This window comes from Oryctolagus cuniculus, chromosome 4 (genome assembly GCF_964237555.1).
Source record: "Oryctolagus cuniculus chromosome 4, mOryCun1.1, whole genome shotgun sequence".
Lineage (NCBI taxonomy): Eukaryota > Metazoa > Chordata > Mammalia > Lagomorpha > Leporidae > Oryctolagus > Oryctolagus cuniculus.
The window spans coordinates 140,893,246-140,909,815 of record NC_091435.1 but is presented as its reverse complement, the minus strand read 5'-3'; the positions used below and the strand labels follow the sequence as shown (position 1 = coordinate 140,909,815).

The 16,570-nt window shown below is 44.1% G+C and overlaps 1 protein-coding gene across 2 annotated transcripts in view; it reads left to right on the top strand.

Moving 5' to 3' along the window:
* Positions 1-321: 321 nt before the first annotated feature.
* Positions 322-16,570, top strand: part of SLC25A36 (solute carrier family 25 member 36) — a 40,151-nt gene continuing 23,902 nt past the window's right edge. The window contains exons 1-2 of one of the 2 annotated variants that reach the window (XM_008266251.4): positions 322-815; positions 15,434-15,598. In XM_008266251.4, the coding sequence (XP_008264473.1) occupies positions 775-815; positions 15,434-15,598 (206 nt within the window). In that variant the 5' untranslated portion in view covers positions 322-774. Of the gene's footprint in view, positions 816-1,179; positions 6,217-15,433; positions 15,599-16,570 lie in introns of those variants that run through there. The other variant, XM_070072742.1, reaches the window with a different exon arrangement.

The following is a 16,570-nucleotide window of genomic DNA, read 5'->3' as shown; positions in this document are numbered from 1 at the left end:
GCGGGCAGAGTCCGCTTCCACCGTGGCACCTGGGCGGGAGGCGCTGCCGTCGTGCGCTGGAGTAACTGTGGCTGCGCGTCCTCCTCACCCGTGTCGGAAACTGGGCCTCGCAGGTGCAAGGGGAGAAGCCTCAAATACGGCATCAAAATTGGTGCACCTGCGCGTTGAGTATACGGGTAGCTGCTCTGTCTTCTAGACGTTTCTGCACTTTACCAACTAACAAAAAAAGGTCACACTTAATCACCATGTTCTGGAGCCGGACTCTCGGCGGCTTCCCACGAGTCCGCGGTTGGAGCTTGGGGGGCAGCCTGACCGGCGGGTCCGCAAATCCAGAGCGAGGCCCAGGCAACCTACTACCCTCGGGGCACGCCCTCCCTCGGGGCACGCGCTCCGGCCCCGCCCGGCCGCCCCTTTCATTCAGAAAGCCCTCAGCGATCACGTGAAAGAGGCGTGCGGGCCGCGTGGCGTCACGAGGCTCGGACCAATCGGGAGCTCTGTTTATGTCGGGGAGGGGGGCGGGCAGCGGACTCTTCTCGCCCCCTCCCCTCCCGCCCTCGCCTCCGCCTCCCGCTCTCGGGCTCCGGCTGCCGGGAGATCGCTGAGCCAGGGCGGGCGGCGGCGCGGCGGGAGCGCCGCGGGGAGGGTTGCGCCGGCGGCTCGTCTCACCGCCCCCGGGGCGCCCTGCGTCTCCCATCCGGGACCGAAGCCGTCGGCCGTAGCGGGCGGCCGGATCCGCGTCCCGCCTCGGCGCCGAGAGGACATGCGGGAGAGAGAATGAGCCAGAGGGACACGCTGGTGCATCTGTTTGCTGGGGGGTACGTCCCCGCGGCGCGCGCGGGCTGGGGCTGAGGGCCGCGGCCAGAGGCTGGGGGGCACCGTGAGGAGGCTGCAGCCCGAGAGGGGTGAGGGGGTGAAGCCCGCCCGGTGGGGCCGACGGAGCCGGGGGCTGCGGATCCGCAGACGGGAGCAGGCCCCGCGGCGCGGCCTAGCGGGTGTCCGGGATGCGGGGCCGCGGCGAGGAGCCGAGCCTGGCTGCAGGCCTAGGCTAGGTTGCAGGGGCCCCGGCGTGCCGGCGGGAAGTGCGGAGGCCGAGGACAAAATGGGCGCCGGCGCCTCCGCCTTCTCGCTGCCGCGCAGGCCGGGGCCTCACGTCGCTCACGCCCCACCTCGGACCTCGGGCTGCCGGTTTCCGGGCCGGGCTCTGCCGGGGCGGGTGCCCAGGGGGCTTCGGTGGGTTGTTTGCAGCTCTTGGAAGATTTCCCTCCTGGTTGCGAGAGGCGGTGCAAAGCGGGAGTGCCTTAGGAAAGTCAGATCTTTTCGTGAAAACCAGCGCTGCCTTGCACACCGCCTGCTTTTCTGCAACTCAGAGGAGAAAGTGGGGGTGGGGAGAGGTCAGATGCTTTGAAGATCGTTCCTGTGTGTGGACCAGACTGGAACTGAAACCCCCGCTCGCCGAATGCCAGCCCGAGTACTACAGTACTATTTTGCTGAGCCAATGTAATCTTACCTTTAGATTTTTTTTTTCCTCCAAATTTGGAAGATCGTAGCAATTTTATGAGTTATTTATAGGATTTAAAAAGTTGTCTTATCAAAAACGACGAAGGGGAATCAATGCTGAGACACCTTTTTTGAACCATAGAGTAGCGTCTCCTTAAACCCTAGTTTGTTCTTAGATAAACAGTATTAACGATATTGAAGAAATCCATATGCAGTTCTGTTCACGGTGTCTTGCTTTGCATTTATCGTGGTGCCAATACTTTCCTTATCTGGTGGGAACACACTGATTGAAAAACATTGTAAATCAGTTAGGGGCCAGCCATAGTTTTAGAATAAATTCCATTAATCCGTGAGATCCAGTTTAGGCAAAGTTTGCTTTCAATATTTCTGGAAGGCTTACTGCCAATAATTGTTTTTTAAATACAGAAGCTATGTAGATGTTCTTGAAAAGTAGAGGTGATTTGTCATGCAAATAACTGGATTCCCGCAATAATTACATCTTAGGTAACTGCTGGTTAAGAGGCCACAGGTCTAGTTCTGCCCACTGTTTTAATCTGAGGATGGACAAAGCCTTTTCTTCTCGTTGCTTCATCTGTATCATGAAGGGATCGTGCTGTATGATCTCTCAGACGTTTATTCTAGCTCTTGATAGTTCTGTTACCCAGCATTCAGGATTCATGTAGCAAGTTTTGCTTAAAATGGGGCAGCACACTTATGTTGGAGATACATGTTAGATGGATAGCAGTAATTTTCAAGTCTGGATTATGACTTTTCTGTTTGTTGTTTTTTTTTTTTTTTTTGTAAGAAAAGCAATGATAGATTTTTGTAGCATTAACAGAAATTAGAAGTTCCCTTTAACTCCCTCCCCAAAATAAGTATAGCATGCATGCGGGCTCTGTGGCGCCTTAAGTGAGGTACTGCTGTGTAGGATCCGATCTAAGACAGGTGCTCGGCCTTGTACATTTCTTTCCTTTGCATCTGGATTTTGGGTCTATAAGTGGTTGCACAAGTGATTATAATAAAATAAACCTCTTTTTTTTTTTTTAGAGAGAAACTTTAGAACTAGGAAGGATGGTAAAGGTCAGCTGTGTTAGTCTCTTCGAAATATGGAAAAATACTGACATGTAAAAATTTTATGACTCAAGGTCAGTTTTTTTGTGCGTGTAAAATGAAGAATAAGTAATCTTTTTTAAAAATATTTATTTATTTCTTTATTTGAAAGGGAGAGTTAGAGACAGTGAGAGCAGGAGCCAGCAAGAGGGGTCTTCCCTCTGCTGGTTCATTCCCTAGCCGCCACAGCGAGAGTTGTGCCAATCGGAATCCAGGAGCCTCCTCCTGGTCTTCCCACTCAGGTGCAAGGGCCCAAGGACATTGGCCATCTTCTGCTTTCCCAGGCCACAGCAGAGAGCTGGATTAAAGTGGAGCAGCTGGGTCTTGAACCAGAGCCCATTTGGGATGTCAGTGCCTCAAGTGGTGGCTTTACCTGCTATGCCACAGAACCACCCACCCCTTTGAAAAAAAAAAAAAAAAGATTTATTTGAAAGTCAGATTTACAGAGAGAGAGAGGTCTTCCATCTGCTGGTTCACTATCCCAGTGGCCACAACAGACAAGGCTGAGCCAGGCTGAAGCCGGAAGCCTAGAGCTTCATCCTGGCCTTCCATGTGGGTAGCAGGGACCTAAGCACTTCGGCTGTCTTCCATTGCTTTTCCCAGGTCCAGGATAAGTAATTTTGAAAGATCCTGCCAGCCCTCATAAAAATTCAATTCTTTAGAATATTCCGGAAGTTGGGGCTGGCACTTTGGCATAGTAGGTAAAGCTGCCGCCAGCAGTGCCATCATCCCATATTGGCACTGGTTCGAGACCTGGCTGCTCCACTTCTGATCCAGCTCTCTGCTATGGCCTGAGAAAGCAGTAGAAGATGGCCCAAGTCCTTGAGAGACCCAGAAGAAGCCCCTGGCTCCTGACTTCAGATGGGTCCAGCTGCAGCCGTTGAGGCCTTTTGGAAGATGGAAGCCATCTCTCTCTTTGCAACTCTGACTTTCAAGTAGATAAATAAATTTTTTTTTAAATAGTCTGGAAGTCTGTGCTAAGCATTGTGGAAGGCACAAAGTCTGTTGTGTTGGTAACATTGTTCTTGTTGATTGAAGCTGTCTGATTCTTTACACATCAAAGTTGCTTCTTTAGGCAGTCATTCTTAGAATGTTCTTCATTAAATAGTTATCTTGACAGGATTATGTGAACTGGAAGATAACATTTTTTACTTTAATAATAACCTCATGGGGGAAGCAGTGGTCTCTGTGGACTGTTGGGCCTGGGCTATTTGACTTACAGGCATCCTTTGAATTAAGCTCAGAGTACTCCTTGTTTTGAAAGAACTAAGAGTAACTGTTCACAGTGGCATTCGTTTTAGGCAAGAATTTTCTGAACATGGACCTTTTGGGTTTTCTTGATGACTAAAATTGTATCTATTTAAGTATATGTTTAGCAGGACCATGTGAAACAGATCAGCAGCAGACCTTGGGTCTGGGTGACAAACTCACACACGTGACTTGTGCCTTCTTTAAGACACCTTTTGGTCCCATTGTGCTTTTGGCAGTTAATAGTTGTAAGTTCATTGGTTAGGTCACTTGAGTTGTTTTTTTTTTGTTTGTTTTTTTTTTTTTTAAGGTTGATTTATTTATTTGAAACAGTTACACAGAGAGTGAAGGAGAGGCAGAAAGAAAGAGATTTTCCATCTGCCGGTTCACTCCCCAAATGGCTGCAATGGCCGGAGCTGTGCCCATCCGAAGCCGGGAACCAGGAACTTCTGGGTCTCTCACGCAGGTGCAGGGGCCCAAGTCCCATCTTCTTCTGCTTTCCCAGGCCATAGCAGAGAACTGGATCGGAAGCAGAGCAGCTGGGACTAGAACTGGCATTCTTATAGGATGCGGGCAGTGTAGGCGGTGGCTTTATCCGCTATGCCACAATGTCGGCCCTCACTTGAGTTCTGAAGGCCTATCATGGCAGCCTGCAAAAAGATGTAAATAAGACTTAATTTTAGCTGTGCCTCTGGTAACAGTGATTGCCCATTTTAAAGTGATGTAAGCAGTATGAAATATATTTTAAGTACTTTGTTAGAATTATACATCATCTAGTTATTAAATTAGCTGTATATGTCTACCAACCAGCAGTTCACTTTTTTTTTTTTGAGAGTGAGATTATCTCAAATGGGAGCAATAAACATTCAGATTTTAAGTGAATGCATTTTTTCTGTGTAGCTATGATAGAGAACTTTATGTAGTAAATTATATCACAGATTATCTAAGAAACTTGTGGTATCTTGGAATTCATTTGCATGTGGATTTATTAGATATTTGTTTTTAATTCAGTAAGAAGAAACAATTTTACTATAATGATATTGGTTAAATTGTTTCACTTCTTTGCAAGTTCATAACAGAAATAGTATACCTAGAAGTATAATTATTGTGTTTTATTTCCACTTTGTGCATTTTTTTATTAGTCCCATTTTCTTAGTTTTTACTACCTCCTCTTTCTCTCTGTCTTAGTCTGTTTGGGCTGTTGTAACAAAATTCCATAAACTGAGTGACTTAATAAATAATAAACACTTATTTCTCACAGGTCTGGAGTGTGGGAAGTCCAAGATTAAGATACTGGTAGATTTTACGTAATACTCTGGACAACATGAAAAATAGTCATAAAGTACTTCTGCACCTCAAAGTATAGGTCTTCAGTTGTTTCCATACCAAACTGAAGCTTAGCCCCTCTTTCATAGGAAACCATTTTACTTTAAAGAACTATTGACACATTGACCTTTTAGACTTGAGTATTTTTAGACATTTTCTCAGAAAAAAAAAAAAAGAAGTGAGCTTATTGCTTTAAGGAGAACCACTGATAGCATTTATTGCAAAGAATAATACTCACCTCCAGGGTGACAGCTTCCTGTACCCAAGGATGTTTCTGAGGAGAAGAGTGGTGATAGTAAAAGAGTGTACATTTGTTGATATTGTATGATGCAGTGTATTGACGTTCAGAATATCTATGTGACCACTGATGCAGTATTTTTCAGGTGACTAATGCATGACATTATGGAGGGGTTATGCACCAATAAAGGATTGAGAGTATAAGAGAGACTGGTGGATTTTAATGTAATACTCTGAAAACTTTATTGATATTGTTGAGATTCCATGTGGCAACCAAGCTTTAAGAACCTGCCACTTGTTCAGTTTTAATGCAGTATCCAAGATTATCCATAATTATCCAAAAAAGGGAGTTGTCAGGTAAACTATATCGTTGATAAGAAAATGCTAAGTGCTATGGGACAAAAACATGGAACAGCATGAAAGGGAGTATACCCTGGTTCCAAACAGGAACATGGTGATGAGTCTTAAACAAGAAGATGACATTTGAGCAAAGACCTAGAAGGGAGATGCTGAGTTTGGATACTAGTTTGGATGTCCCCTAAAGACCTGTGTATTGGAAGCTTGGTCCCCAGAGTTTTGTGTTAATGGATTAATGCATGATGGATTAAGGGTGGAGACTTAATCAAATTGTGATGTCTGAGGTGAAACTTTTGGGAGGGTGGATTAAGTTTCTGGTAATGGGGCCACCACGGTCAAATTGTCGCTTTTTTTGTAAAGGGGTCCCCCGGGCATGGAGGACAAGCGTGCATTGTGATCCTTCTGCACAAGTCCTGCCACCCACCACACTTAAGACCCCAGGTGAGTGGGGGCCACTGAATCGAACCTCCAAAAACCACGAACTGAAATCCTGTAGCTCCTCTCAAGTGTTTGCTAAAGTGACAGAAATAGAAGTAGTACAGGCATGAACTACGCCAAGGGAATAGGCAGTGAAAAGACCGTAGGATAGGAGCACAGTGATGAGTTAGGTGTAGCCAGAGCATCAGAGCCTTTTTAGACCATTAAAGGACTGGGCCAGCATTGTGGTGCAGCAGGTTAAGCTGCTGTTTGCCATGCAAGTATCCCATGTGGGAGCGATGGTTAGAATCCCAGCTGCTCCACTTCCTATCCAGCTCCCTGCTAATTCGCCTGGGAAAACTTTTTTGTTGTTGTTGTTGTTAAGATTTATTTCTTTGTAGGCAGAGTTACAGAGAGAGATCTTCCATCTTCTGGTTCACTCCCCAAATGGCCACAAGGGCCAAAACTAGGTCAATCCAAAGCCAAGAATGCGGAGGTTCTTTCTGGGTCTCCCATGTGGGTACAGGGCCCCAAGCACTTGGGCCCTCCGCTGCTTTCCCTGGTACATTAGCAGAGGGCTGCATCTGAAGTGGAGTAGCAGGGACTTGAACCACCACTCATATGGATGCAGGCATCACAGGGAGTGGCTTTACCCACTAAGCCACTGGCTCCAGCACCTGGGAAAACCAATGGCCAGGAAGTGAACCAGCAGTTGAAAAGATCTTTCTGCCTTCCTTTCTCCCATCTCCAGCCCCCATCTCTCACTCTGTCTGCCAAATACATAAATAAATCTTAGTGGTGGGGGGTAGGGAGGACCTTAGCCATTTCTGTGAAAACAGGGAGAGTCACTGCAGGACTTTTAGGGGGGTACCTTTGGCTGCTATGCTAGAGTAGACTATACGAGCACAAGGGCAGAAGTCGAGGTCAGTAATGCAGATGAGAGAGAATGAGAGTTCCAACTAAATTGGAGAGAGTAGTGGATGTTGAGAAGTGGTTGGATTTTGAAAGTAGAGAAAAAGTCTTGAATAATTCCAGGGCTTTTACTTTGGGTGCCTGGAAGGATGGAATTGCTGTCAGCTGAAGTGGACCCAGTTGCATGTGGAACAGTTCTGGAGGGAAGGAGAGCAGAAGTTCCGTTTTAGAACTGCTAAATTTATTTTGCTTTTAGCAACTACTCTATTTAAAAAAATTTTTATTTATATCTTACTTATTTGAAAGGCAGAAAGAGAGATCTTCCAGCTGCTGGTTCACTCCCCCCAAATGCCTGCAACATTCAGTCTGGAGCCAGGCCAAAACCGGGAGCCAGCAACTCGGTCTGGGTCTCACATGTGGGTGGTAGGGACGCTAGTACTAGAGCCATCATCTGCTGCCTCCTGGGGTGTGCATTAGCAGGAAGCTGGAATTGGAAACGGAGCCAGGAAGTGAACCCAGGCACTCCCAATGGATGAAGGCATCCCAAGAAGCACCTTAGCCACAGGGGCAAATGCCTGCTCCCATGATGAGTTTGAGAAGTCAAGAGATCAAGAGGCAGTTGTGTTGGTGGTTGGATATGGTGGCTGAAGTCGAGGAAAGAGAGCTGGGCTGGAGATAAGCATGTAGTAGTCATTGGACCACAGATGGTGCTGTCTGCCCCTACATATTGCTAAGGAATGAAAATATAGAAGAGAGGACCAAGGACTAATGTCTGGAGACTCCAGTAAAAGAGATTAGAAGAGGAGGAACCAGACTTAGAAAATGTAGCGTCCTGAAATCCATGTGAAACAAATGTTTTGTGCTAGGAAAGAGTGAGTGACCAGCTGTCTAATGTTACTGTCGTTTAAGAAGATCGCTGAAAGCTGTTAACCACTGATTTAACAGTTGGGGGGATCTTGTGTGACTGATAAGCAGTTTCCCAGTCAAGAGAGGAAGTGTCTCATAGGTGTGGGAGAGAAATTGGAGACCAGAAATGGGACAGTTTTGAAATTTACTATACAAGGCAGCAAAGAAACAAAGCATTCATTTGTTTCTATCGTAAATTTTTTAGTCTTCAGTCTGATATCTTACTGTTTTTCCTTCAAATGAAGACTGTACAAATGCACGTTGTGCTGTATAAGACAATTTCATTCTGTGTTTCCATGTTTAAGCTGCTGGCTAACATTATCTGGTTTTCAGTATTGCTAGTTTTGATTTTGCTTTAGCATTCAACATGAGAATAGCTTGTTAATATTTTCCTGCAATCAGAAATGCTACATGTATCTTTAAAAATATCCTTTTATTCTCTCTCTCTCTTTTAAGATTTGCTTATTTACTTGAAAGGCAGAGTTGCAGAGAGGGACAGGCAGAGTGTGAAAGAGAAATCTTCCATCCGCTGGTTCACTTCTCAGATAGCTGCAATGGCCAGGGCTGGACCTGGCTGAAGCCAGGAGCTTCTTCTGGGTCTCCCACATGGGTGGCAGGGACTCAAGCAGTTGGGCCATCTTCTGCTGCTTTCTTGGGTACATTAGCAGGGAGCTGAACCAGAATTGCAGCAGCCGAGACTCGAACCTGCAACCATATGGGATGCCAGTACTGCAAGCAGCAGCTTTACCTACTTCACCCCAGCGCCAGCCCCACCCTTTTATTCTCTTAAACTTTTTTATATCCATTTCATTTCATGTTAAGTCTATCAAGTATGTAGAAAATGCCACTTGCCATTTTCAACATTGATATCGTTTCTTGCCCAAACACTGAAGTTTCAGAAAAAATACTTAGAGAATTTTTTGGCAGAACTTCTTAGCGGTTTTATACAGTTTCAGAACCAGGCTGCATATTTTAAGATCAGAAGCCTCCTTGAGTTTGGCTAATGCCGTGAAGCCTCTTCAGTGGTATTTCTTAACTTGGCTCATGTCCAAGTTTGTAAACTGCAATGGAATCTCCCTGCTAGCAGAAAACTGACCAAATATTTCAACTTACTCTTCTTGTTTTAGAAAGTTAACCACTTGTTGTCTGATAGTAGGTCTGCTTAAAGCTAGCAAAAATGAATTGTAAAGTACCTTTTTAGATATACACACTCACGTGATATTTTGGACCTAGTCAAAAAATATTTTGTCCATTTATAAATTACCCATTGAGTTCTGGACTGCACGTGCTCAGTGGGTTAAGATCGAGGCCATGTCTTACAATGTCTTGGGATCCCAGATCCTTTCTATGCCTTCCCTTTCCTTGGCAGAATTCCAGAGTGCCTTCAGTTTTCTTGCAACTCTGAGTGGGAAAGATCTTTAAAGCCCAGCAACTAGATCTCATGGTTCTGCAGTTTGGGGCGGTCCAACTGAGCGGCTTTATGTCTGGGCACCTGAGCCTTGTCCTAACCCTTTGCATCATGGCTGAAATTGATCTGCTTGCTTTCCATGTTTACTCAGTGAACCCTTTTTCTTTCCCCACTCCATCTCCCATCCCCAGCATCTCGTTCCTTTGCTGCTAAAACTTGTGTGGGAGAACATTTTGAGGCCTGCAGTGGCGGCCCTGCTCCTTCTTGTAATCTTGTGCACTAATCTGACAAGCACTTAACAATACATTTTTAACCCTAAGTGACATCCAGTATGTAATAGTGACAATGTAGAAGGACAGATTGCTTTCCCCACCCACCCTGGTCACTGCGTCTAACCTCATACCCTTCCTCATCAGGTTGCACCTAAATTGTACAACAAGTGTTTCAGATTCCATAGCATCCCAGTAGAGGATTATGAAACCGATTTGGTTTATTTGTGGCCCAGTTTTTCAACAAGGATACATTTTTTTTAAAGATTTATTTATTTATTTATTTGAAAGAGTTACACAGAGCAATGGAGAGGCAGAGAGAGGGAGAGAGAGAGATAGAGAGGTCTTCCATCTGATGGTTAACTCCCCAACTGGCCGCAACAACTGGAACTGCACCAATCCAAAGCCAGGAGCTTCTTCTGGGCCTCCCGCACAGGTGCAGGGGCCCAAGGACTTGGGCCATCTTCCACTGCTTTCCCAGGCCATAGCTGAGAGCTGGATGGGAAGTGGAGCAACTGGGACTCAAACCGGCGCCCATATGGGATGCCGGCACTGCAGGTGGCAGCTTTACCCACTATTTCACAGCGCCAGCCCCACAAGGGTAAATATTTGTATGCATTAATTTCAAAATTTTCTACACCAAAATAAATTTATCTTTCAATTCCATTTTCCATAAAACTTAAAAGATTATTTGAGAGGCAAAGACACCTATAAAAACAGCGCACTCATCTGCTGGTTCACTCTCTCAGTGCCCACATTGGCAAGGGTCAGGACCAGGACATGGAAACTCAGGTCTACCACGTGGGTGGATCCCACTGCTCTTCTCAGAATCTGCTTTAGCAGGAAGCTGGGCAGGAAACCAAGCCAGGCGTCAAAACCCAGGCGCTCTGATATGGGAAGCTAGGATCTTAAGCTCCAGAATAAGTGCTTGCCCTCCAAACTGTATGAAGCACCCTCATTTCTGTGAAATATTTGTGTGTGCTTTTAGGTATGCTGAGTCTCAATATAAAATGTATTTCTCATCTGTTGAAGTCAGAGATCTGAAAGCCACTGATGAAAGGAGAGAGAGCTGAACTGAGAAGCAGGAAACATAGTTTGTTCTTTGGCTGTTAATTTAGAGCAAGTAATTTTCTTTTGCAGAGCTTGTGTGGCTTTGCCCACGAAGTGGGACCATTTGTACTGCCTCTTGCCATTTAAAGTCTAGGGTGTTCATTCCCTTACTCCTGCTCTCTGTGCCGGAAGCGTTGTCATAGGTGGGCCAAGATTGCTGCCTTCCTGATGCTTAAATCCAGGGTAAGGGGACACAGCAGATAAGGTAAATGAAATGCAGGGTGTACTAAGTGGCAGTATTTGCACAACAGAATAATGTGAGGAAGGTCGATTGAAAGTTGGGTGTGACAGCTGACCAAAGATAAGGCGGTAAGGGACTAGCAAGAGCAAAGGTCCTGAGGCAGGAGCATGTTTGGTGCATTCAGCTCTAATAATTAGATGCCAGTGTGGCTGGAAGAGAGTGAGAGATGAAGTGGATAGTAAGAAGTCAGAGGAATCCGGAGAGTGGACTGTGTAAAGTTTCCTAGGTTATTGTAAGGAGTAGGATGAGGTCACTGGGGAATATTGAGCAGAGTGAGGACACTGACCAGTGTATTGAGGTTAGATGGGGGTGGTATGGGAGGGTAAAAGCTGGGAGGTACTGCTTAGGAGGAAACTGTGATAACCTCAGTAAGATCCCATAGTGGCTTCAGCATGGTGGATGATGAACCCATTTGGCTGGTTTGTGACCCACTTTTCCAAAATGCTAGTGGCGAAAAGAGATCACCATTCTGGATTGTATTTTGAAGGTCCAGATCAAGTACACTTGTATGCTGTACATGTCATTTTTTTCTCAACACCTTCATAAGGGTCATTGGGTCCCAGAAACATCAACCATGTGTTGTACGGTTTTGTTGTTTTAAAAATACACATTGTTAAAATGTTGGTTAAAAATTAATTTAAAAATAGGCTCGGGCTGCGGCTCACTAGGCTAATCCTACGCCTTGCTGTGCCAGCACACCAGGTTCTAGTCCCAGTCAGGGCGCCGGATTCTGTCCCGGTTGCCCCTCTTCCAGGCCAGCTCTCTGCTGTGGCCCGGGAAGGCAGTGGAGGATGGCCCAAGTCCTTGGGCCCTGCACCCCACGGGAGACGAGGAGAAGCACCTGGCTCCTGCCTTCGGATCAGCACGGTGCGCCAGCCGCAGCGGCCGTTGGAGGGTGAACCAACAGCAAAGGAAGACCTTTCTCTCTTGTCTTTCTCTCCCTGTCCACTCTGCCTGTAAAAAAAATTTTTTTTAATTTAAAAATAAATTATGAAAATGATAAAAAGAAAAACAAAGCTTTTAAAAGATAAAACCAACATTCCCTAGCTTCCTACTGAAGATATCCTATAATTCTTAGCTATTTATGAAAAATATTTTTTCCTGTTCTAAATAGGTTCTACTCTGTGCGGAAACCCCCCCCCATTCATTTATTAAACATCTACTTTCTGTTATGGTGAATGAGCTTTTAGTTATACCACTTCCCAATACCTCCCTTCTATTCTCCTAATATATAATCAATAATGCAATTTTTAAATTAAATCATTAACTTTAAATTAAATCAATCGATGCTTGCCTGGTTGTAACAATGTTCACTGCAGAGCAAGTGGTGCATTGTGTTGACTTTTTCTTTCTTGAATAACTTCACTGTTTCCTCATGGAGTTATTAATTGCTCCTTATTTAAAATGTTAGCTTATGTATGAGCATGATACTTCAGTATGTTCAGATATATTTGTTCATTAGTCTTTATTCCTGGAGATATTTGACCCTCAACTCTCATTCTAATCCTGTCTGGATTGGTTCTTGTTGAGGGGCAGGTGGTTGCAGAAATTTATCAATATTGAAAGTTGCTTGGAGACCTGCATTGTAGTGCAGTGAGTTAAGCTGCCTCTGCAATCCCAACATCGCATAGAGGTGCCTGTTCAAGTCCCGGCTGCTCCACTTCTGATCCAGCTCCCTGCTAATGTACCTGGGAAAGCAGCAGCAGATGACCCAAGTACTTGGGCCCCTAGCACCCATGTGGGAGACCTGGATGGAGTCTTGACTTCAGCTTGGCCCAGCCCTAGCCATTGTGGCCATTTGGGGAGTAAACCAGCAGATGGAAGATTCTCTCTCTGTCTCTCTAACTCTCTCTAACTCTGCCTTTCAAATAGAAAATAAAATAAATCTTTAAAAAAAAAAAAAAAAGATGCTTAATCTTCCGTCTTGTGAGCGTCCATCCAACTACCTTTCAGAGAGTGAGCTGCAAACGTGCTGCTGTCGGAAAAGCCCTTCATGTTTTCAGTGTTAAGTATAGCAGCCTGCAGGGCATCTACACTTGTCCAAATATGAATTCTTAATCCTTTACTTGGAACTTCTGGCTGTATGCATTGTAGCCAGGCTCACTCTATTCTTCTATTTAAAAGTCTCCAGAGGCAGGCATTGGGGTGTAACAGATGAAGCCACCACCTGAGGTGGAGTCCTGTCTCCTCTTTCCATGTAGCTTCCTGCTAATGCATACCCTGAGAGGAGGCAACAGATGAGGACTTGGCTCTCTCCTACCCATATGGGAGACCTGAGTGGATTTTGTGGCTTCTGGCTTCAATGTAGCCCAAAAAATGGCTTTATGGCTATTTGGGGAGTGAATCAGCAGATGGGAAATCAACATTCTGCATCTGTCTCTGCCTTTTAAATGAATAAATAAAAGTAAAATAAAGAAGCTTTAAAATGTCTCAAACCATCCAATGATAAAAATGGGCTAACCAGTAGCACAGATTCATGGTGGGCACAGCCTGTTCATTTCTCGAGTCAGTACCTAGGAGTGAGATCATGGGTTGTATGGCAGTTGTATGTCTAACTCTGTAAGGAACTGCCAAACTATCTCCTAAAATGCCTGTGCCATTTCTGATTCTCACCAGCAGTATGAGAGGTTTCTATCTGCTGTTCATCAGCCTTGGCTATTGTCAGCGTTTCTAATTTTAGCCACTAGTGGATACACATCTGATTATGAATCTACTTTGTGTTTCCCTGATGAGAAACGATTTTGAAAAATCTTTGTTTGCATCCATGCCGTTGATGAACTGTCAAATTTCTTTTATTGAGCTGTTTGTTATTGGGTTGTTATTGTGTTTCTGAATACAAGCACTTTTTCAGGCCTGTGATTTGCAGGTATTCTAGCCTGCCGATTTTCAGTTTTCTTTCAAAGTAGTCTTTAATTTTGGTGAAGTCTGTTTCCTGTTTTTTTCTTTTATGATTCATGCTTTTTGTTGTTGTTCATTTAAGAAATCTGCACACCCAAAGTCAAAAAGACTTTTTATCAGATGTTTTCTAGATTTCTCTTATCACAACTATACATTTTGTTCTGTGATCCATTTTGAGTAAATTACCTTATGTAATTATTTCTTACTTTAAATTTTACTTGGTGGCAGTAATGTTACTATGCCTACTTTCCTTGTGTTATTTATTATATATATTTTACATGTGCGTATTTTAGAATTGCTTAGTATATTCCTGTGGAGGGCTGCTTTATTTTTCTTCCTTTAATGCCCATTATGGAGGCCCATATGCCTCTCAGTTAGTCAGCTTCCTCAGTCAGCTTCCTTTCTTTTTCACTGCTCTCATTGCTCTCTGAGTGATTTTCCTCTATAGTTAGAAAGGCTTCGCTGGGTAGCTACTAATTAATGCTTTAGGAAGAAATATTCCCACTCTTGTACTTAAAAATAATGATTACTCAGCTGATCATTTACTTACCTATTTAAAAAAAGATTTTATTTATTTATTTATCTGAGGGGTAGAGTTACAGTGAGAAAGAAAGGTCTTCCATCTGCTAGCTCACTCCCCATATGGTCACATTAACCAGGGCTGGGCAAAGCCAGAGCCAGGAGCCAGGAGCTTCTTCCGGGTCTCCTGCATGGGTGCAGGGGCCCAAGGACTTGGGCCATCTTCTACTGCTTTCCCAGGCCATAGCAGAGAGCTGGATCAGAAAAGTAGCAGCCAGGACTTGCACCGGTGCCTATATGGGATGCCAACAATGCAGATGGCAGCTTTACCCACTACGCCACAACACTGACCCTCTTATATACCTTTTTAACCATTGAAATAATGTAATTTATTAAGAGCTTCTGTTGTTATTCTGGTGATGTGTCTCTTTATTTAAAATAGATCTTATAGCTAAGTTTTCCTACCATGCGTAAATCTACACAGATACCAATTCTGAGACTCAACTAATGTAATTAATTTTGGGACATGAAATACTTCCTAGTATTGAGAATCAGAGGAATAGGTATGATTATCCATTAAAAGATCATTTCGTGAGTTTTAAAAGGATAGGAGTTAGAAAGATGGATATACCTCAAATGTTGGTTCAGGTGACAGCAGAGCCACAAGTCCTAATAAGCAAGGAATGTTAAATCAGCCTTTAACCTGTACTTAAAGTCTGGATGAGTTGCCAGTAAATTTTAGTAACAGCGCCTACCATTTGAAATCTTCAGTTAAGTATTTTTGCTAGGTAGATGTTAAGCTTGGTTCTTCTTAACTACGGAAAGCATTTGTTTGCAGTCATAAATGAAACTTTAACCATTGTTTATTTCTAATTCTAGTGTATTGGTAGGTGCCAGGTACCCACTCGAATTGTGGCTGTGGGCAGGTATACTGATTTGCAGATTTGGTGGTTAAGTTTGGTTCTCTGTCTTTTGTAGATGTGGTGGTACAGTGGGAGCTATTCTGACATGTCCACTGGAAGTTGTGAAAACAAGGCTGCAGTCATCATCTGTGACACTGTACATCTCTGAAGTTCAGCTGAACACCATGGCCGGAGCCAGTGTCAACCGAATAGTGTCACCTGGACCTCTCCATTGCCTAAAGTGAGAGCACAGTGTCCATGATCGCTTTTTTCTGTAGTGGGTTCCACATGTTTGTTTATATTCTGCCACATTTTATTTTTGAAAATAGTAGCTTTATTTATTTATGGAAAGGCAGAGTGACGGTGAGGGAAGACAGATGGGGGTGGGGGCAATGCGAGACAGATATTCTGTCTACTGGTTCACTCCGCGTATGGCTGCAATGTCTGGGGCTGGGCCAAGCTGAATCCAGGAGCCAGGAATTCCATCCCGGTCTGACATGTGGGTGGCAGAGGCCCAAGTACTTCGCAGGCAACTGGAACCAGAAGCAAAGCAGCCAGGACTTGAACGAGAGCTCCAGTATGAGATGTCAGCATCCCAAACAGTGGCTTAATTCACTATGCCATAATGCAAGCCCCTCTGCCACAGTTTAAGTTTCTTGTCAAACTTAATGGCAGATGTTACTCTGAATTATATTCATTAGTAATGTAAGTCTCTAATGGAAAAGAAAGGTAACCAATATTAAATGTAATATTATTTCCTAATCATGTTATTTAGAATGTTTTTCTACATTCATCCAATGGATTTATTTTCTAAAGGTATTATCAGTATTTTATTTTAGATTCTTAAGTCTTTTAGGAAATGAGATAGTGTTAATGCTCTTTTATACGTGTTTTTAAATTTTCCAAATACTTGCACAAGTACATCCAGTTAATGGCAGTCTGATTTTTATGAACCTAAACTGAGACTTAAAGCAGAATAACTGATTTTTAAATGCTGTTCAGTATGTAGCTGCATTATATTACAGTTGGGTTTGAAATTCAAGACTATTGAAATCAGTTTTCACATGTTTAAACCTGGGTGTATAACTGGGTGCCTTGGTCTGCCTTATCAGCTCACTTGGGACTTGATCTGTTTGAACTTTGTTCAGTAGTGTTTGTTTTGTACTGGCAAACAAACTCATCCTGTGTGTTTACTTTTGCCACCAGAAGATTT